This window comes from Crinia signifera, chromosome 7 (assembly GCF_055691185.1).
Source record: "Crinia signifera chromosome 7, ASM5569118v1, whole genome shotgun sequence".
In the NCBI taxonomy this organism is placed as follows: Eukaryota; Metazoa; Chordata; class Amphibia; order Anura; family Myobatrachidae; genus Crinia; species Crinia signifera.
The window spans coordinates 136,381,400-136,402,456 of record NC_139223.1 but is presented as its reverse complement, the minus strand read 5'-3'; the positions used below and the strand labels follow the sequence as shown (position 1 = coordinate 136,402,456).

Genomic DNA, 21,057 nt, shown 5'->3' with positions numbered 1-21,057 from the left:
ATGTTAACCCTTGTGAATGCGAAGCTACACTCTATTTTGCTGCTGTGGGGGAATGGCCACTGCTCTCAGAGCTGCTGGCCATGCTTCCTCTCTAGCTTCTGTCTCAGTGAATAGAGGCTGTTCTAAGCAGAGCAGTGCCGGGCAGGGGGGCTCCCAACTGTCTGACACTACCTGCCCTGGCTGTAATGCTGCAGAGAAGTATCTATATAGAAGCATTGGGACAGGGGCCCCTTCAAAGTTCTGCTTATGCCTGTGTCATATACACTACTTTCATACATCCTGTATATCTTAAATTGCAACCCCCCCCCCCCCCCCCTTCTTCTGTGTATGGTACAAATATTTATTTTTTATTTATTTATTTGTTAATTATTGCATTTTACTAATTTCTGAAGATAGTAACCCTATCAAACTATTTGTTTAAAGAGGAAAACAGTGTATTTGAAGGGTAATTATTATCACCTCACTATCTGTTTGCTATTAACTAAATCACATATGTCTGGCTTTAAAATTTCCTATACATTTAAAATCTCATCCAGTCTGCTTTCTTCATACTGTACTTTCAGGCTGCTATGGCTTTGTCAGCATCTTCCTGCACAGCAGTTGTGTGTTGTTTTTTTCTCTTTACATCCAGAAATTTGAGCCATGGGGCACTGGCTCTGATCTATCTCTGGAGACCTCTCAGCCACCCTGATGGTTGGGAAATGAGTAGTGTTCAAGAGGGGAAAAAAAGGACCAATTAAAAAAATTTCTATTTGGCAATCCATATAAAATTCAAGTTGCAAGACAGTTTCCAAATAAGGAAAGTCACCGTTTTGCATGTGCATTGCAGTTCTTGCTACTTTCTGACCTTTATCTACAGTAGTGCCCTTATTCTGGTTCACTCGCAGAGGCAAATTCTTTCTCACATGGACAAAACCATGTGCACTGCAGGTGGGGCAGATGTAACATGTGCAGAGAGAATTAGATTTGGGTGGGGTTTTACTTCAAAGTAAGATCTATATTGCAGTGTAAAAATAAAGCAGTCAGTATTTTCCCTGCACAGAAACAAAATAACTCACCCAAATCTAAATCTGCACCACCTGCAGTGCACACAGGGCCGGCAACAGAAATCTTGGGGCCCGGTACACTGATATCTCTGGCGAGCCCCCCTAACCCCGCCCCCTTGAGCAAAACATTTTTTTGTATATGGCATATTGAATTTGTTTTTATTATTGTAAAAGAAACATAATTGGTACTTGTTTCCTAGCACGGCGCCCATTGCATCGTATACCATAAGCCTTACAATGGTATGCGATGCGACGCAATGGCACCCGATGCTATACAATTTAAAATCGTATACCATTGTATATGGCATACAATGGTATACTATTTAAAATTGTATAAGCACCCTAATGGGTGCTTTCAATGTTAAATGGCCCCCCATAAGATTATTAATTGTATAAGCACTGTAATGGGTGCTTACAATGTCAAAAGCACCCCCAATATCAACGCCAACCCGAAGCGTGGCGAGCCCGCGAGGGGCGGCGGTACGCGTCCTCCAACCTTTTCATACCCCCACTATCCACGTCGGCATGGAATTGATCTTAGATAGTGTGGCGAGCGCAGCGAGCCACCGAGCCCGAAGCGTGGCGAGTGCAGGGAGCCCCGCGAAGGGACGCGGAATACATGTTAAGTAATACGCGTCCCCTCGCGGGGCTCGCTGCGCTCGCCACACTATATAAGATCAACTCCACGCCGACGTGGATACTGGGGGTATGAAAATGTCGGTGGACGCGTACCGCCACCCCTATACAATTAAAAATCGTATAGGGGGGCCATTTAACATTGAAAACACCCATTAGGGTGCTTATACAATTTAAAATCGCATCGCATCGCATGCGGCTATATGGCATGCAATGCGATACAATGCTTAAGATGCCAATCGACTGAAAATCGTGGGCACCATGCTAGGAAACAAGTACCACATAATTAATATTCACTAATACCAGAGGAGGGTCCGAGTAAGTACCCTTACAGGAACCAGGGAGGTGCCTTCATAAACCATTGCTAGACACTGCTATGCTTACAGCCCCTGAGTGCCTCAGAACCTTGGAGCCCCTCACAAGTTTGAGGCCCGGTATAGGTGTCCCCTTTGACCCCCCCTGTCGCCTGCCCTGAGTGCACATGGTTTTGTCCATTTCAGAAGGAATTTGGCTTTGCGAGTGAACCAGAATAAGGGCCTAGGTAAAAGGGGAATTTGTAACCGAAATCCTGAGTAGAATTGCACTGTGTATAATGTATTCTTATAGGGTTTCATTTACTAAGATAGTATTGAAGATGGGATATTGCCCATAGCAACCAATCAGAGGCTACTTCTAGAAGATAATAGAATCTGATTGGTTGCTTATAGCAATATCCCAGCTTCAATAGAACTACCATGTTAGTATATTTACCCCATAGAGCACAGATTTACTGAAAATGATGCCGAGTATGATGTAGATATTTCTGCGTTTCAGGTCCGGTCTGCAGACCACATCCAGTTTCCTTACCTCAGCCACCATGAGTATATTGTCTCATATATCACCTGTAACAACGCTAGAAAATATCGCCTCTCAGCTGGGATGTAGTGTGCTCAGTGAGAAGCTTGCTCTTCACTTAGATGACGAAGACGAAGTAAAGCATCTCAGGCAATGTTTTCATATTCCAAAGAAGAAGGATTTGCCAACAAGTAAGACACATTTTTATGGATTTGGAATATCTGGCCTGGATTCTACAGTTTTTTGGCTGTAAAAAGAAATATTATCAGAAATTGCAGCTACTGTACTGTATATTAACTAGTAAGCTTTGAATCACTATGGAGTATATTCAATACCGGGGGTGAGCTGTGACAGCAAGCAGGGCTGCCTGGTCGCTGTCACAGTTTGCCCCGTCAGTATTCAACTGACAACCCCCCCCCCAGCGCGCGCATGCGCCGATTACCCCTCGCTCTAGTTTTTGAGCGAGGGGGAATTGGCATATGCAGCTGCAGAAGCAGTGAGACTCATCGCTAAATGCAGAGGGCTCCCTGCATTAGCCGCAAGCCTCACTGTTTGGGGGAATCCTAACTGTCCTGTGACCTGTTTTAGTCCCCTGTCACTTGTAGATGTGTATTTATCCTGAGACATGCTCACTCCTCTTCTGTCCATGTTTCAACTCCTTATATGCACAAGTTATCCTATGATAGATTGGATCTCTCAATCAAGTACTGTGATGTGTGAACGACTGTCAGAACGGGTGAGGATTATTAGCTAGACAGTGCATAGATAGGCAGTCAATAAGTCTACCCCAAAAGGTTGACATGCAATAGAACTACAGGGTCAAAATGTTGACTTGGTCAAAAGGTAGACAAATGAAAAGGTTGAAATTAGTTTTTCCCATCTTTTGGTGTCAACTGTTGACATGGATCCCCATTTAGTGTACTGCACACCCTCGTATAGTTGACTTCGCTCGCCATGCATTGGGCTTGGTGCATCGCTATGCTCAGCACACTATTATATTCTCCCTCTATGCTGACATGGATGGTGAAGTAAGAGCAAGCCGGTTTAAAAAAAAAAAAAGGTACTTGTTTAGTTTCACGGTGGCAGATATATGCGATGCCATTTTGTACCTGTTCATAACCCCACTCTCCACTACGCATGGAGTTGATTTTATATAGTGTGGCGAGCAGACGCGGATTACTTTACATGTATTCCGTGCTGGGGACGCGGATACATGCTTCGGGCTCACCACACTACGGGCACTATATAAAATCAACTCCATGCATAGTGGATAGTGGGGTTATGAACAGGTACAAAATCGCATCAAATCGCATCCGATCGCATCACATGCGATTTATCTGCCGACGTGAAACTAAACAAGTACCAAAAAAAATCATGATAAACTCATGTCGGCCTTGTCATGTGTCTACCTTTTTCATGTCAACCTACAGATGATAGCAGCTCTCAACGGAGCTGCTCCAGGCGATAATCGCCAACCACCGCTGTGCCCCATCCGACAGAAGATGGCGCGTGCACATGAGACGCTTGCAAGCCCCGATCTGTCAAAGCCTGCCGCCGCCCCCCACCAGCTCCCTGCTGCTCCCCCGTAGCCTCCCGCACCCCCCACACGCCCTGCCCATCTCCCTGAGGCGGAGACGAGCTCAGGAGATTTGATGATTCTATTTGCTGGCTGACAGGTGCTCCATCTCTATTGTTTTACATGTCAACCTTTTCACCCTGTCTGTTTTTTAATTCTGTCAACCTATATTATGTTGACCTTTTTCATGTCGACTTTTTGACCCTGTTAACCTTTTGGAGGTAGACCTATTGATTGTCTATCTAGACACTGTGTAGATCTATGAACTGGAACCAGGCAGAACAACCATAAAGTCAGAGGATACTTTTGTCCATGGGTGGATTAGGGACTGGAAGTGGCCCTAGAATATTTTGTAGAAGTGGCCCATTGGGCAGCGCCAGAGGTATAACATGACATGTAGCAATGTCAGCATCATTGGATGGCAGAGTTTTGTTCCGCAGATATGGAATAATAGATTGAATGGGCACAATGCAGTGTGGTGGGCTGCAGGTCCATCTTAATAGCATTGGGGCCCTAGACAAAGAAATTGCACTGGGGCCCCTACTAAAGTAAAAAAAAAAACATAACTTCCCTCAGGTGTCTCTCCACCTGCTATCTGCCACCCAGCAATTAGCAGCTTACAGCCAGTAACTGTTTGGCTGCAGGGTGTAGAGAATGCTTCCCAGCAGCTCTGATTTTGTCTAATTCCTAATCAAAGCAGCCGGAGAGCATCTGTACTAGCCTCACAGGAAACACCAGAGGCACCAGCAAACCCCTGCTCAAAGGCCCCTAGGGTTGTGGGGCCCTAGGGCAGCTGCTCAGTAAGCCCATTCATTAAGATGGCCCTGGTGGACTGTCTGTAATGCTGGGCCACATGTTAGCTCACAAAACAGGCCACAGAGGTACGTCTGCCCACAGGGAATCTTCCTTATGGGCCCCTAATGACAATCCGCCCCTGCAGTATATGGTATTTTTTAATCAAATAAGTAACCCCATTGGTTACACTACATGTACTTATTAATTATTCATTTGTGCTTATTTTGGGACATATATTTCATTCAGCAGATAAATCTCTTGCTAATGAAGAGGACAACAGTATATATTTATGTGGCAACTCTCTTGGGCTTTTACCGAAGAATGTTAAACCCTATATTGATGAAGAATTGGACAAGTGGGCAAAAATGTACGTATTGATTAACCACATTGTTTTATTGCTGCAAACTTGACAGATTTTGCTCTGGACTTTTTGTACAGTTGCATCAGTACCAAAAGTAATGTACCTGTGGCAGTAAAGCAGAAATAAAAACAGTCTCACAGACAAATTAAGCCAAATATAGATCCTTGACACCTGTATTCGGCTTGTGATGTGCCTGTATTCGGCTTATGATGTGCCTGTATTCGGCTTATGATGTGCCTGGAACAACAGCCTGCAGAGAGTCTCCCCCACACACTCTAAAACCTTCAGAAAATTCAATTTTTACATGATTAGAAAGGAAAAAGCTATCTGACATTCCAGTCCTATAATCAATAATTCCCAGTGTTCCTGAGGAAAGTCTGATGAAAGGACTGAAATGTCAGAACACTGTTTCAGTGAACTGTTGAGTCATTCATTTTTCTGAACCAACCTGGGCCTGATTAAGGGTTCCAGGTTGGTTCAGAAAAATGAATGACTCAACAGTCCTTCATTTTTGACCCTAGGCTAAAAACAGCACTTCTGGGTAGTGATGGGTGCACTGCCTTCCCCTGACAGACACCAGGGGCGAAATGTAATAGGGTGTGATTTTTTAGACATGTGCGATTTTTGGTCAAAAACGTCCGAAATCGCACATTTTCCGAAAATCGCACATTTAATAGGTTGAAAATCGTGGTAAAAAAATCGCACTTTTTACCGCGAAATCGCACTTTTAGAAGTGCGATTTTTAGTCACATTTCAATTCGCATCCAGATGTTTTCCCATTATAAAGTATACAACTCGCAAATGTAATAGGGTGCGATTTTTGGTAAATGTTACCAAAAATCGCAAAAAAAATAGACCAGGTTCTGACAGGCGAATTTGACAGAACCATGCACAGATCATTGAGATCTGTGCATGGTTCTGTTAATAAAAATGTGTAAAAGTGTTTTTATAAAAAAAACGGCGTGGGGTCCCCCCTCCTAAGCATAACCAGCCCCGGGCTCATTGAGCCGGACCTGGTTCCAAAAATACGGGGGGACAAAAAGCATAGGGGTCCCCCGTATTTCTGAAACCAGCCCCGGACTCTTGGACCGGTCCTGGTTCCAAAAATACGGGGGACAAAAAATCTGGGGGTCCCCCGTATTTTGAAACCAGCACCGGGCTCCAACAGCCCGCGGTGTCATGCCACAGCCGGGGGACACTTTTTATACAAGGTCCCCCGGCCAAAACATGAGCACCGTGGCTGGTCAGCCTTGGACGGGGTACCTGGAGGAGTGGGGACCCCCCCAATAAAGGGGTCCCCCCCCCCAGGCTTCACCCGTCCAGGGCTGAAGCCCGGGGCTGTCACCGGCGTCCGTGGCCAGTGGACGCCTGCCTGATAGGGTTAAATCCATCATACATATCATTACATTGCTTTTTACTGGCGAACTACAAGTGCCAGCAGACCTCCCCCGCATGCTGGGACTTGGAGAACCACAAGTCCCAGCATGCGGGGCATTAATGGGCCCGCTGGGACTTGTAGTCCACCTGTAAAAAGAATGTTTATAAAAAACACACACACAGAGAAGTACAAGTTTATTACACACACACACCTCACTTTTACACCAGCATACTTACCATTCCTGGATCCAGCGCTGGTCTGGCTGCTTCACAGCCGGCTCCCCCCGCACTGACAGGCAGCGGGGAGAACCGGCTGTCTCCGTTGCTTCTAACAGCTTCTGTAGCGCTGTCCGAGTGCTACAGAGGCTGAGAGCGTGATTGGCTGAGCTACAGTATGCGTCTCCATGGAGACGCATAGCTCAGCCAATCAGGACTGAGCTATGCGTCTCCATGGAGACGCATACTGTAGCTCAGCCAATCACGCTCTCAGCCTCTGTAGCACTCGGACAGCGCTACAGAAGCTGTTAGAAGCAACGGAGACAGCCGGTTCTCCCCGCTGCCTGTCAGTGCGGGGGGAGCCGGCTGTGAAGCAGCCAGACCAGCGCTGGATCCAGGAATGGTAAGTATGCTGGTGTAAAAGTGAGGTGTGTGTGTGTAATAAACTTGTACTTCTCTGTGTGTGTGTTTTTTATAAACATTCTTTTTACAGGTGGACTACAAGTCCCAGCGGGCCCATTAATGCCCCGCATGCTGGGACTTGTGGTTCTCCAAGTCCCAGCATGCGGGGGAGGTCTGCTGGCACTTGTAGTTCGCCAGTAAAAAGCAATGTAATGATATGTATGATGGATTTAACCCTATCAGGCCGGCGTCCACTGGCCACGGACGCCGGTGACAGCCCCGGGCTTCAGCCCTGGACGGGTGAAGCCTGGGGGGGGGGACCCCTTTATTGGGGGGGTCCCCACTCCTCCAGGTACCCCGTCCAAGGCTGACCAGCCACGGTGCTCATGTTTTGGCCGGGGGACCTTGTATAAAAAGTGTCCCCCGGCTGTGGCATGACACCGCGGGCTGTTGGAGCCCGGTGCTGGTTTCAAAATACGGGGGACCCCCAGATTTTTTGTCCCCCGTATTTTTGGAACCAGGACCGGTCCAAGAGTCCGGGGCTGGTTTCAGAAATACGGGGGACCCCTATGCTTTTTGTCCCCCCGTATTTTTGGAACCAGGTCCGGCTCAATGAGCCCGGGGCTGGTTATGCTTAGGAGGGGGGACCCCACGCCGTTTTTTTTTTTACTTTTTTTTTTTTGCACAAAATCGCATTTATGAAAATGCGCACATTTTCATGACTAAAAATCGCCCGAAATCGCGGCAAATCGCATTTTTTGCCGCTAATTCGCATCTCATTACATATGCGAATTCGCGGCAAAAAATGCGATTTTTAAAGGTGCGATTTGGTGCGATTTTTTTTTAGTCTAAAAATCGCACCCTATTACATTTCGCCCCAGAGGTCTAGTAGTGACAGTATTTGTATATTCCACATGGAATCTGCAGAGACCCAACCCCCCTCCCCCCTGCTCTTCTGCGTCCCATGAGGACCCAGCGTTCCAGGCTGCGGCCTAATCATCCTCTATATATAAATGGGTAGATACTGTAGATGGATAGATAGATGGATAGATAGATAGATATATAGATAGATAGATAGATATGCAATAGCTTGTTAAAGAGGAATTAGTGGAATAATTGTGATTATTGAAACATCAAAAATCAATTATGATGTTTTCTGTGAATTACAACATTTCGTATAGATTTTTTGGACAGCATGTGTTAGAACACTTATGTGTGCTGCCATGTTGTCCAACTGACTAGATAGATAGCTGTGCTACTACTTAGTGTGCCTTCACACGTAACACCAGGAGACCTTTTTATCTCTATCGTCATTACATCCAAACATTTAGCATTTCTCAACAAATCTAATATCAAGGTCACCTTACAAGATCAAATGGATTCCTGGAAATAAAAGCAGAATCTATGTACAAAGGGTGTAGAAGGATTCTGGCAGTCACAAGCCTGAAGTACCTAAATCCATTAACAGCACTTGCAGCCCACCAGCAGTTCCTATCTCGGCAGTACATAATAATTATGTGTCCAATACAGAGAGTGGTGACAGGGAAAGTAGAGGTGAAGGAAAGTCAGCCCTCATTATCTCTCCTTTTTTTTAGAAACCGCATTAGGCTTTTAATAATGTTTTTAACACTTTATATTATTGAGTAGAACTGACCAGTCTATAAAGTGCTGCAGAGTAGGCTTTTACGTTCTAAATAAATGTTATTCATTATCAGTGGTGGCCAAAGGACACAGGTATCACTGCTGTTTAGTGCGTTATCTAGAAAACAAAAAAACAAAAAAATATAAAAAAAATTGCTTTATTTGATATAATTACTGTTAGTGTATAGCAGATGGCATTAGCATCAAACACTAGAAAATTCAAGTAATAAAATACACACTATTAATTTTAATGCACATTTTTTTTCAACATTCAGATGACTTTTATTTATTGTATGCCTGGTCTTATGCCACTTTTACAGGGCATATTGTGGTTTTATTTGTTTATTTGTTTTTACTCTTTTTTTCCTGTGCTTTTCAAGCTTGCTTTTAGGAAATAGAGTTATTTTTCATGTTGATGGGGATTTACAGCAATTTGATACAACTACCACTGTACATATCACATAAAGAATGCATAGCAAAGCTGCATTATAATCAGCAGCAATGGAGATAAACAGCTTTAACTGGTGACATGAGTACATACATCTCCATTATATTAGAGATATACAGTAATCCAAATGAAAGATATACAATAATCATGGTCCTCATTGACTGATATCACAACTTGGTGGGTACATGTGAAGTCAAGCCCAACACATCGGATTGTCAATTGGTAAGTGTGTATGCACCTAGCAATCATCAGATACTATAGGGTGGCAGATCAGACGAAAGGTCACTCCATCATCCTAGTATGTACTCGCATTAGATGTATAGAGTCAAATAGTTGACAGGTGCAAAAGGTCAACATGCAAATCATTGATACATAAAACGTAGATACATGGCTTTTCATGATTATTAATGTTAAGATAGGTTCAGTGTTAGGGTTTGGCACTTGGATTAGGGTTAGGTTTAAGCTGCAGAAAGGGAATGGTTAGGGGTGTGCACCATGGGGCAGGTTAGAGCACTAAGAGGAATGCTTAGGTTTAGGGTCAGGACTTGGGTTACAAAAAAATACTTGTCAACTGTTTCTACAGTGAACATTTGCATGGTGAACTTTTGACCAGGTCCATGATGACCATTTTCTGGTGTTGTCCTAATGATTGTCGATCTATATATTGTACTTTTGGTCTTTTAATCCACACTGTTTAATAACGATATTGCTGCCAAACCTGGCAGAGGATAAATTAAATCTAATCAAACACATTGGAATATACCAATCAACAATCACCCGCAAGAAAACAGTGTTCCTTTCAAATGAGATCATGACAGCAAAAAATAGGCCCGCTCATTTTTTTTCCGTACAGTGGAGATGCTTTGCAAACCAGCATGCCTGCAGCCTGATGTAACCCTCTCGCAGTCAAGATGCAATGAGTTCGCTAAATTCTTTGCAGATAAAGTATCTATCATCCGGGCTGGAATCCCCACAGTGACACCAAAGGAGTTCCAACAGACCAAGCCTACCAGTTTAAGACACTTGCCTTCATGGGACATCTTTGACCAAGTGGATGTACAATACATTGCTGGAATTTCCAGACTGTTGCGTCCCTCCTCCTGTGATCTGGACCCTGCCCCATCCAAGCTTCTTTTAGGGTGTATGGAAATAATCGGCCCTGCATTTGCAAAAATAGTTCAATGCTCTTTGCAGACAGGCGTTTTTCCCGAACCACTAAAGGAAGCAATAGTCAGACCACTTCTTAAAAAATCTAATTTAGACCCTGACTGCATGACCAACTACAGGCCAGTATCAAATCTTCCTTTTCTAGGAAAGGTTATTGAGAAAGTGGTTGCAACTCAACTAGAGACCCACCTGTTAACCCATGACATTTATGATCCATTCCAGTCAGGATTCAGGAGAAGACATAGCACAGAAACAGCTCTGGTATGTGTGCTCAATGATCTTCTAAATGCAAGGGATAGAGGAGACTGTTCAATCCTAATCCTTCTGGACCTCTCTGCAGCATTTGACACCATTGACCATGGGATTCTAATTGAGCGCCTGAAGAATTTCTGTGGCCTGGGTGGCACAGTCCTTAGCTGGTTCAAATCATTTCTCGCTGGCAGGTCACAGAGAGTTGCATCAGGAGTATACTCTTCACCACCAGTGCCGTTGTCTTGTGGTGTCCCACAGGGCTCTATACTATCTCCCATGCTTTTTGCAGTATACATGCTTCCACTTGGTGACATAATCAGACGTCACGGCCTGGTCTACCACTGCTATGCAGATGATACCCAACTGTACCTGTCCTTTGCTCCAGGCACCGATAACACAATAAAAACCTTAAATGGCTGCCTAGCTGAGCTCCAGGAGTGGATGAGTGCCAGTTGGCTGAGACTGAACCCAGATAAAACAGAAGTCCTGATGATAAATCACAGGACAAGACGGCAGCAAAGCCAACTGACAGGTCTTAAGCTGGGGGGCACAGCACTAAAAAACTCTGATCATGTGCGGAATCTTGATGTTGTCCTGGATAATGGCCTGACACTTAAACATCAGGTGTCAGCCACAATCAAATCCTCATTCTTTCATCTGAGAAACATAGCCAGAATCAAGCATTTAATTCCCTCAGAAGACCTTCCTAAAGTCATACATGCATTTATATCATCACGACTAGACTACTGCAATGCTCTCTACCTGGGTCTTCCAGCAAAAGAATTGCACCGCTTGCAGCTGGTACAAAATGCAGCCGCCAGACTATTAACTAACCAGCCCCGCTCCTGCCACATAACTCCCATTCTCTACGCCCTTCACTGGCTACCTGTAAAATGGCGAATCGTTTTCAAGATTGGCTTACTCACTTTCAAGGCCCTACATGACCAGGGCCCAAGGTACCTGCAACAGCTGCTGATCCCTTACTGTCCTACTCGATTACTACGATCCACTGAAGACGGACTACTAACAGTACCCAGAATCTCCCTGAATTCATCTGGGGGTCGAGCTTTCAACTTTGCTGCTCCAACTCTGTGGAACTCTCTTCCTCGCACAGTGCGAGAAGCGCCCACTATAGAATCCTTTAAAAATAGACTAAAGACATACTTATTTACTCAAGCATTTCACGGACATCTACTGTTAAGCTTGTTTTGTATTTCGAGCTGTAAAGACAATGTGTGAAGCACTTTGAGTCCTATTGGGAGAAAAGTGCTATATAAATATCATTATTATTATTATTATTTTCTTTTTTTCTTTTGCATCAAACCTATATATAATTACTATTGCTATTATATTAAGTTAGTGTCATATACAGTTCAACTGGGCGTGAGGGGGGATTGCACCGATTTTCTCTTGAATCAAATACATGCAGAGGTGCTCTATTACTCTTTGGCTTCAATGCATACCTATCACAGCACACAGATCATGGCATAAGTCACATCATTGTGGCCACACGCCCTGCTATACAATGCCGGGATTACCAGCATTGCCTATAGATTGTAAACTGGCAGGCAGGACCTTCCTACCTCTATGTCTGTCTGTTATTAACCAGTTTTGTTTTATAAATGTTGTTCCAATAGTAAAGCACAATAGAATTTGCTGTGCTAAACTAAATAAATTGCACAGCAGGGGTCATGGATCAGTATCAGTCCCACGCCATCGTTGAACATAGGGCAGTCATTTTCCAGGATACAATTTAGGGAGCCTCTCAGCCACTCTGGGAGAGTAGGTAAGTATGATGTGGCAGAGTCTAAATTAGTTTAAATTGCCTTATGATATCTCGCAATATATGCAAAAGATCTGCATTTCTTATCCACACTTATTACTTGCATTCATGCAGTTTTACAACCAGCGGCAGCTCCTCCTTGTGCATAGCATGGAGGCTGCCACTTGCCACACTGCTGAATCTCTGCTGCCTATGTGCCTGCCACCGACTGGATTATGACACCTGGAGAATGCAACTGACAGGCACCTGCGCGTACACAGTAGCAAGGGATGGTACTGCACTTGCACAAATTGGCTTCTATGGGCTGCACGGGCCGCAGCCCATAGAAGCCAGCTAGGGCTGCACAGTAAGCCAGGGAGTGAATTCCTATGGGAAGCCAACTCTACTAATTGCAGGAAACTCCCAATGGGACTGCTTTTACTGCAGGTGATTGGCAGGTAGGACTTCCAAAAGGAAGTCACTTCCAGTCACAGTAAAGCCAGTGCAATCCCCTTTGTAAACAGCTTTGGCGACTTGTTTAGTTGAGCTGTTCGCAAGGTTTGGGGCAGACGGGCGACGAGGATGGGAGTCGCCCATTTAAAAGCCCAGTATTTTATGGCCGTCCCCACGAAAAGGCTGGTCATTCCCATTGGTACGCGGGCGGAACGATGTGTGGCGGGACAAGCAGAGACATACAATAGGATGTGTCTTCGTTACACATCCTCTCTCATGTAAAAGAGAGGATTCAGCGGCGGTGGGGGGCGGACGTTCCAACAGGTGACAGGTGGAGTCTCTGGTGCTCGGTAAACTGCAAACTTCGCAGCTTACTGAGCCAACCAGAATCACCATCTATGTGCATTGGTGGCCCTACTTTGAGTTCCACCACCTCTCCAGGACCACTGTGAGTCCTGGGAAACAACAATTTGTTTAACTCTAGAAATATATATTTCACTTCTTAGAGGTAAAGTTATCTAAGTCACTAATTATTAACATATTTAAGGTGTCATAAACTATCCCTTAAAATATATTTTCTCTTTATTGGAATTTTACTCTTCAGACCAAGGGCCTGAAAATGGCAGCTATATTAAAATATATGACATGCTGGAAAACCTTTCTAACCCTCAAAATTTGTTCAATAATGTCAAAATTAATTATTTCAATGTATGGGAAGGTGAGGGATTATGCAGTATCTGCACTGCATTTAACAGCCGGCTGCAAATGTGATAGGACATTGAGAGCCCACTGCCAGCAGCAAAAATGTCATTATCTTAACTGATTAAAATATGCTGCCTAAATTTCAATAACAGATTATAATAATCACCTAGGATATATTTTCCTAAATGCCTCAAACATTGTTGAAACAGCTGCGCTTTCAGCTTGGAATCAGCCACAAAGGGCAGGACACTAAAAGTTCATCTAACAAACTAGCATCTTGGACAACACTTGGGTCTTGGACAGCACAAAGACTGCTGTTAAAGTTTTATTTAGAATGTGTGTCAGTGTGTTTATTTTACTATTTTTAATACTGTGAAACTACAAGTGCCAGCAGGCCCTTTAATGCCCCACATGCTGGGACTTGTGGTTCTCCAAGTCCCAGCATGCGGGGGAGGCTTGCTGGGACTCATAGTTCCACAGTATTAAACAATAGTTTGGCTTTTTTACTTTAATCAGCCCGGTGACCACAGTCCAGGGTCACCGGGGACAGCAGCAGGCTTCAGTCTGGCCAGGTAAGTCCTGGAGGGGGGACCTCTTTATTGGGGGGGTCCCCACTCCCCCAGGACCCCTGGCGAGGCTAACTGGTCAGTAGGGTTAATGCTTTGGCCGCTGGACCTTATATAATAAGTGTCCCCCGGCTGTGGCATTACCCTGCTGGCTGGGAGGGCCTGGGGCTGGTTCTTTAAATATGGGGGACCCCTAGTCATTTTGTCCCCCATATTTTGGGAACCAGACCGGGGCCTGGAGCCTGGGGCTGGTTTTAAAAAATTGGGAAACCCCTATTTGGCTGGTTTCCTGTTTTTTTTTTATTACCAGCCCCGGCTCTTTCAGCCGTTTTTTTTAATTAATTTTTTGATTTTTTTACACACTGCAGCCTGCACAGATCTGAGTGATCCGTGCAGACTGCCTATACTAATTCATACGAATGAATACGACATCGGGGATTATAAAGCAGACGTATTTGACTGCTTTGTAAATTCCCCCCCGGAATATGAATTTGCATACGGCTGAAACAGCCGTATGCTGTTGTATTCATTCGTATTAAGAATACGAATATGATATATCGTATTCGTATTCTTAGTAAATTTCCCCCATAATGTCAATCTTCACATTGTCAATATGGACACCATATCTAGAGCAAAAAAAATGCATGTACAAGATAAGGCGAGGATTTGCGGTCATACATTTCTCAGGGGATCACGAGTCCCTGCTGGGTGACGATAGGTGACACATAATCCACGAGAGGTAGCACATCACCTGCTAATGTTGTGTGCGGTTATTAAACCACCATTTGGGTGAAATATCAGATAAGAAAATAACATAGATGAAGATGTACAAGAAAGAAAGCCAAAACAAATGAGGGCGCGGGGGACGACACATAGGGGAAGCGCCTCTGGTCCGTATATACTGTAGCTAGTACAGTACATGACTGAGAAAATCACAGCATACAAAATAAATCTAAATGATTACAGTTAGACATGGAGCGCAGGATTAAGTTAGATAATTATAAACTTAGTAGTTAAAGACATTTTACGGTACAGGTTCCAGATTCAAAAAGAGATATAGGCCCTTACTCTGATTGAGTCGGATGGCTTCGTGTTCGGACGGACGGCCGATGTATTGTGTTTGTGCAAGTGCAGAGGCGTATCTGCGCATGTGTGAACGACGCGCATGTCCGAATACGGCGTGAATTCCGTACAGAAAACAATTGGTTGGAACAATGCGAGCAGGGGGTGGAGAGGGTTGTGAAGGGCTGTTTGGGCTCATTACCATATGGGTACGCCCCGTGTTTCATGGGCGTTCCCATGAAACCGCTGGGCGTACGTATGGTAATCCGGCCGTGACGCACGTGTGGGGGATGGACAGCTGACATAGCCGGATGCCAGCTGCCTGCCCAAATCCCTACTTTCGCACTGAGAAATGTCCGAGTGGTCTGGAGCACTCGGAGCTGTCTGACCACTTGGTCCATCATTCGATGGTCGGCGACCATCGGAGGATGGGGGAGGTTCCCACAGATGGGGGAGTTGTTCACATGAAACATCAACCCGCAGTCCGTTCGCTCAGCATCTTACCGCATTCAGACGGTGGGAGCAATCCATACGGTAGGCGGGGCTAAGAACACTCGGTGGCCGTCCGAAAATACGCATCTGTCCGAGTCAACTAGAATAAGGGCCATAATTTGTTCTTGTTATGTGTGTCCTAAAGATTCAATAAATAGACTCCTTTTTTGTAAAACCTTTTGCCACCTTCTTTAATGTTAGGTAGAGTGAAGTAGCGTTTTAAGTACAGGACACAAAGTAAACAGATACACAGCCTGTCGAATCTAGGGGGGGAGCGACTATACAGTTGGAGAGTATTCGTTTTTGCCTATGGTGAGGATCACACATAACAAGGGGATAAGGTGTTTTTGGTTTCCAGAGATGCCCCAAGAGAAAATTTCTTTGAGTTAGCATGGCTAGGGGGTCCAACTTCAATTGGAGTTTGAGAGTAGTATTGATGAACCACAGGGTTTTGTACCACATTTTAATATTGGGGCATATCCAAAAACAATTAAAAATTAGATACCACATTTCATGCATTTAGAGGAGACATCTGGTACCATGTGCGATCTCTGATTGGGTCAAATATATACCTTGTGCATAAAACGTATATGTGTTTCCTGCAATTGCAGGGACTTAAGAATCAAATGTAAATTGCTGTGTAGATCCTTTAATAACATAGGCCTCGCTAAGTCCGTCTCCCAGGTCGACACGCTGCTAACGTATGGGCGGCTGGATAATGGAGTGGCGGGCGGCTGGCAGGGGCAGAGTGGTCGAGCCACCCGAGTCGCTGCCGCGAGCTACCGGTAGCTCGCGAGCCACTGTTTTAGGTCGAAAGTCATTAGGTCGACATGAGTTTTTCACTGTTTTTTTACCCGAATGTTGACACAGTTGGAGTTGAACCGCAGCCGCTCGCATCGCTCGCAATGCTTCGGGCACGGTGCCTCGCTGCGCTCGGCACAGTATTTTATTCTCCCACCACGCCCAAGTGGATGATAGGGCATGAAATACCGCCTGTCGGCACATGTCGGCTCAAAAAAACAGTGAAAAACTCATGTCGACCTAAAACCATGTCGACCTTGGCCCATGTCGACCTTAAGTCATGTCGACCTGGAGCCATGTCGACCTTTAACCCTGTCAACCTTGGGGACAGTCGACCTTCCGGGGTCGACCTAATGACTGTCGACCTAGGTCTGGTCCGACAGATGACCGTTTCCCCCTGATAGTTAGTATACCTTATTGCTGCCACAGCTGCTGGAAAGCACGGATTGCCACAGAATGGCCCTTATTCTGGTTGGTGCGGTCAGAGCCGCACACGGGGCTCCGACCGCACAAACCAAGGGCCGCCCACCAGACGGATCGCCACGGCCGTCCGTACACGGACGGCTGGCGATCCGCACAAAAATGGTGGAGGCGTACGCCTCCACCATGGTGGGAGCTGCCCCCTGCATTCGATGGTCGTCGACCATCGAAGGCAGGGCCGCACGCCGCGGCAGCTCCCGCAAGCTGAGACCACACGGACAATCGTCCGTGTGGTAGCTTGTATGGGGGCTGAAAGCTGACATCCGGCGACGTCAGCTTTCCGCCCCCATGTCATGGTAATGAGGGCGTCATGCCCTCATTACCATGCATACGCCCCGCGTTTGCATGGGAACGCCCATGAAACGCGGGGCGTACACATAGGGAAATGAGGGCATGAAGCCTCTCACGCCCCTATACGCCCCCTTTGCGGCGGACGAAATACGTCTGCGGCGAAGGGGGCTGCACATGCGCAGATTGACCTCTGCGCATGTGCAGAGTCCAAACATCGGCGGTACGGCCGCACGCGGGCCGTACCGACCGAAACAGAATAAGGGCCAATGTGATGAATTTAGAATTGGTAGGGTGACATTTCAGGAGCTTAATCCCTGACCACTAAGCCAAGGTATCCCAAAATAAAGGATTCGATTTTGCCTCTGTGGGTAATTTGGCCCGAGGTGTGTGTAGTAATGTGAACAGGGTATAGGGATGAATTACAGCTTGTTCGAGAGAAAAATTGGAGTAGAGTGAGAAAGTAGCCAATCCCATATATACCAGAAGGCAGTGGCCTTTGAGAAGGCTTTGATGTCCAGGACTGCCATGCCCCATCCTTGAGATGCAGTTTGGGTTACGCTATATGTGGCCTTTTTTTGGCCTATAGTAAAAAGTAATTCACAATAAACTATGTCAGAGGACTTAGGATATATCGAGAGCATTTGTATGATACAGTATATGATAATTTAGGGAATATAATATTCTTTAATACCACCACTCTTCTCTGCAGCAAGATTGGCTTGGAAGTCCAGGATTGAAGAAGTGTGGATATCTTTCTAAGCACCTGAGAAAAGTTCATGGAATAAATATCAGCCATGTTTGGGGGAATTATAATTCCTAGATATTTTAGAGAGGAATTGTTAATTTGAAAGCAGAGAAACTTAAAGAATCAGGAGAGGAGATAAGAGATGTCGCCGCAGCATTCAGAGGGAGGAACTCAGACTTGTCAGCATTCATTTTGTATCCGGCAAAAGAGCCAAAAAGGTGTATCAAGCTAGTAACGGAGGTCCAGAAAGAAGGAAATTAAGAAAGGCCACAAAATTTCTGAGGTAACAGAAGTGTTACACAGTTTACTCATGCCTGACTTCCAAACCAGAAAGAGTCTGCTATAAATTCAAATCCTCTGAACATTATTCCTTAAGGGTATACACCTCTAACCAACCTGATACTGTAGGCTAGATTTGAACTAATTACCAAATAATTAAACACAGAAATCTACCTATTAGCAGTACACTAATAAACTTCAACCAATCACAAAAAGATCAGGACTCTGGGGGTTATTTTAGTTCACTCCTTCGGGCAAATTCCTTCTTAGATGGACAAAACCATGTGCACTGCAGGTGGGGTAGATGTTACTTGTGCAGAGAGAATTTAGAATTGGGTGGGGTTTTACTTCAAAGTGAGATCTATGTTGCAGTGTAAAAATAAAGAGGTCAGTATTTTCTCTGCACAGAAACAAAATAACTCACCCAAATCTAAATCTCTCTGCACATGTTACATCTGCCCGCCTGCAGTGCACATTGTTTTGTCCATCTAAGAACAAATCTGCCAGAAGGAGTGAACCAAAATATCCCCCTCTGTGCTTAAACAGCCCTCAGCTAATCTTATCATAGGCCTGAATAAGCTTCCATGGTAGTAAGTCTTGTCTAGATTTTAAAATTATTTTTCTTATTTACAGTATGTGTACAACTTTCATCATCAATATATTTACCAAATATGGAATCCTAATTATAAAGGTTTACTTTGGATTTGAATGAATTTCTGCCTTTTTTTTATAGGGGGGTCCACGGCCATTTCATAGGACAACGCCCATGGGCACTTGCTGATGAATGCATAGTAGATCTTATGGCTAAACTTGTTGGTATGTGGAATAATATTATATTGCTACATTTTAATTTTGTGCTTTTTGTTGTTATTAAGATAACTGTTATTGGAGCTTTTTTCCTTAATCATTGCCACTGTAGCTTTACAGATTTATGCTTTCAGACAGTAGAACGTACTGGGTAAACTCTATGGGGACCAGCCCTCTTTCCATTACTCTTTTTTTCCAGAAATGAGTACATGTATACCAGGGTTGCCTACCCTCCTGGAATGGCCGGAAATCGAGTCCCCCTCCCGGCCTCCCAGAAAGAAGGGCAACCCTCCCACAATGCTGCCCGGCTCCCGCGACACCCCACGGCACCCACAACCCCCCCTCGGCAGGGGGGGGGGGGGTCCGCGGGTCAAATGATGCGAATTGTGCCATTTTAGCCCCACCCACTGCCATGAAATGCCTTTAAAATGGCATTCCATGGCGGTGAGCGTGGCTAAAACGACACAAACGCTCTGGCCACACCCACAAACAAGAAGCCATACGTGTGGCTCAGCCCCCACTCCACCCCTTTTCACCCCCCCCCCCTCCCAAGCTGACTGCCCTCTCCCCGAAAGGGCAGCCAGAAAGTAGGCAAGTATGATGTATACCATGAAGATATTGTAATGCCTTTTCAGGTCTAGAACTTGTGGGTCCTCACCAAAGCACTGGTGGGGCCCCACCTAGATTTCAGTGTCCAGTTCTGGGAACCACACCATAACAAGGACATTATGAAGCTGGAGAAGGTACAGAGAAGGGCAGCTAAATTTATTAAGGGCTTAGAATTGTTAGACTATGAGGAACTGTTAACCAGGTTAGAAATGTTTACCTTGGAAAAAAGGCGATTAAGAGGGGACATGATAAATATCTACAAATACATCAAGGGCCTGCCAAGTGCTTGGTTTACTATGAGGGCTATACACAGGACACAAGGCCATCCACTAAAGTAAGAGCAAAGGAAAGGATTCTTCACAGTTAGAGCAGTTACGATTTGTAATGTATTGCCAGAAAAGGTTGTATTGGCGGATTCAATTAATATATTTAAGAAAAGGCTAGACACATTTTTAGTGAGGAAAAATATCCAGGGATACAACCATTAATTACAATGTTTATTGGGAGGTCCAATAAGACAATTATAAATCACAGAGCACAGGGGTTCTGACCAAGAATTGTCTTGAGATACGTAGGAGGGTTTTAACTAAGGAATACTACAGTATGTTACTTTGAAACAGATCCATATTTTGAACATCAGGAAATTATTCCTAAAAATGGGAAAGTCCATTTTAGTAATAATATTTTACCACTGTTTCCTGCTTACCCCTTTTACACCAAAACGCCGGGTCGCACCCGGCTTTTTTAGACCCAGGTTCAAGCCGGGTGCGACCCGGCGTTTAGTGCCATTTACACCGGGCGGACAGCCCGACCCTCACCCGCGCCCGCCCCCTTCCCCCCCCCCCGGAGCTTGGAGATGACAGCACGATGTCATCTCCAAGCGCCAATCACCGCTGCGCGCCGCCGCCGGACCGGAACGCTGCTGGGGGCAGCCCAGCACTAAGGTAAGCTGCTAGGCTGCCCCCAGTCCCCGTGCACACTCCCCCCGCCGTCGCACTGGAGGTGAATGGATGCCGCACACAGGCATCCGTTCACCTCCCTTCCCCGCCGCCGCTGCTGTCTGCAGGGTATAGCAGACAGCAGCGCCGGCTGTCAGTGACTGTCAGGCTGACAACCCGTCCAACCTGCGGACGCTGCGGTCCGCAGGTTGGACGTTCCCCATTCATGTAAATGGGAGCCGGGTCATCCGACCCGGCGTTCCCATTTACACCGCCCTCTACCCAGGTCCTAGCCGTGTTCTACCCAGGTCAGGACCTG

The 21,057-nt window shown here is 45.5% G+C and overlaps 1 protein-coding gene across 5 annotated transcripts in view; it reads left to right on the top strand.

Annotated features, from left to right (window-relative positions):
* Positions 1–21,057, top strand: part of KYNU (kynureninase) — a 116,695-nt gene that overhangs the window by 642 nt on the left and 94,996 nt on the right. For 4 of the 5 annotated variants that reach the window (XM_083153862.1, XM_083153859.1, XM_083153860.1 and 1 more), the window contains exons 2-4: positions 2,496–2,707; positions 5,134–5,254; positions 19,118–19,200. In XM_083153862.1, coding sequence (XP_083009988.1) covers positions 2,539–2,707; positions 5,134–5,254; positions 19,118–19,200 — 373 coding nt within the window. In that variant the 5' untranslated portion in view covers positions 2,496–2,538. The remainder of the gene's footprint in view (positions 1–2,495; positions 2,708–5,133; positions 5,255–19,117; positions 19,201–21,057) is intronic. The other variant, XM_083153861.1, reaches the window with a different exon arrangement.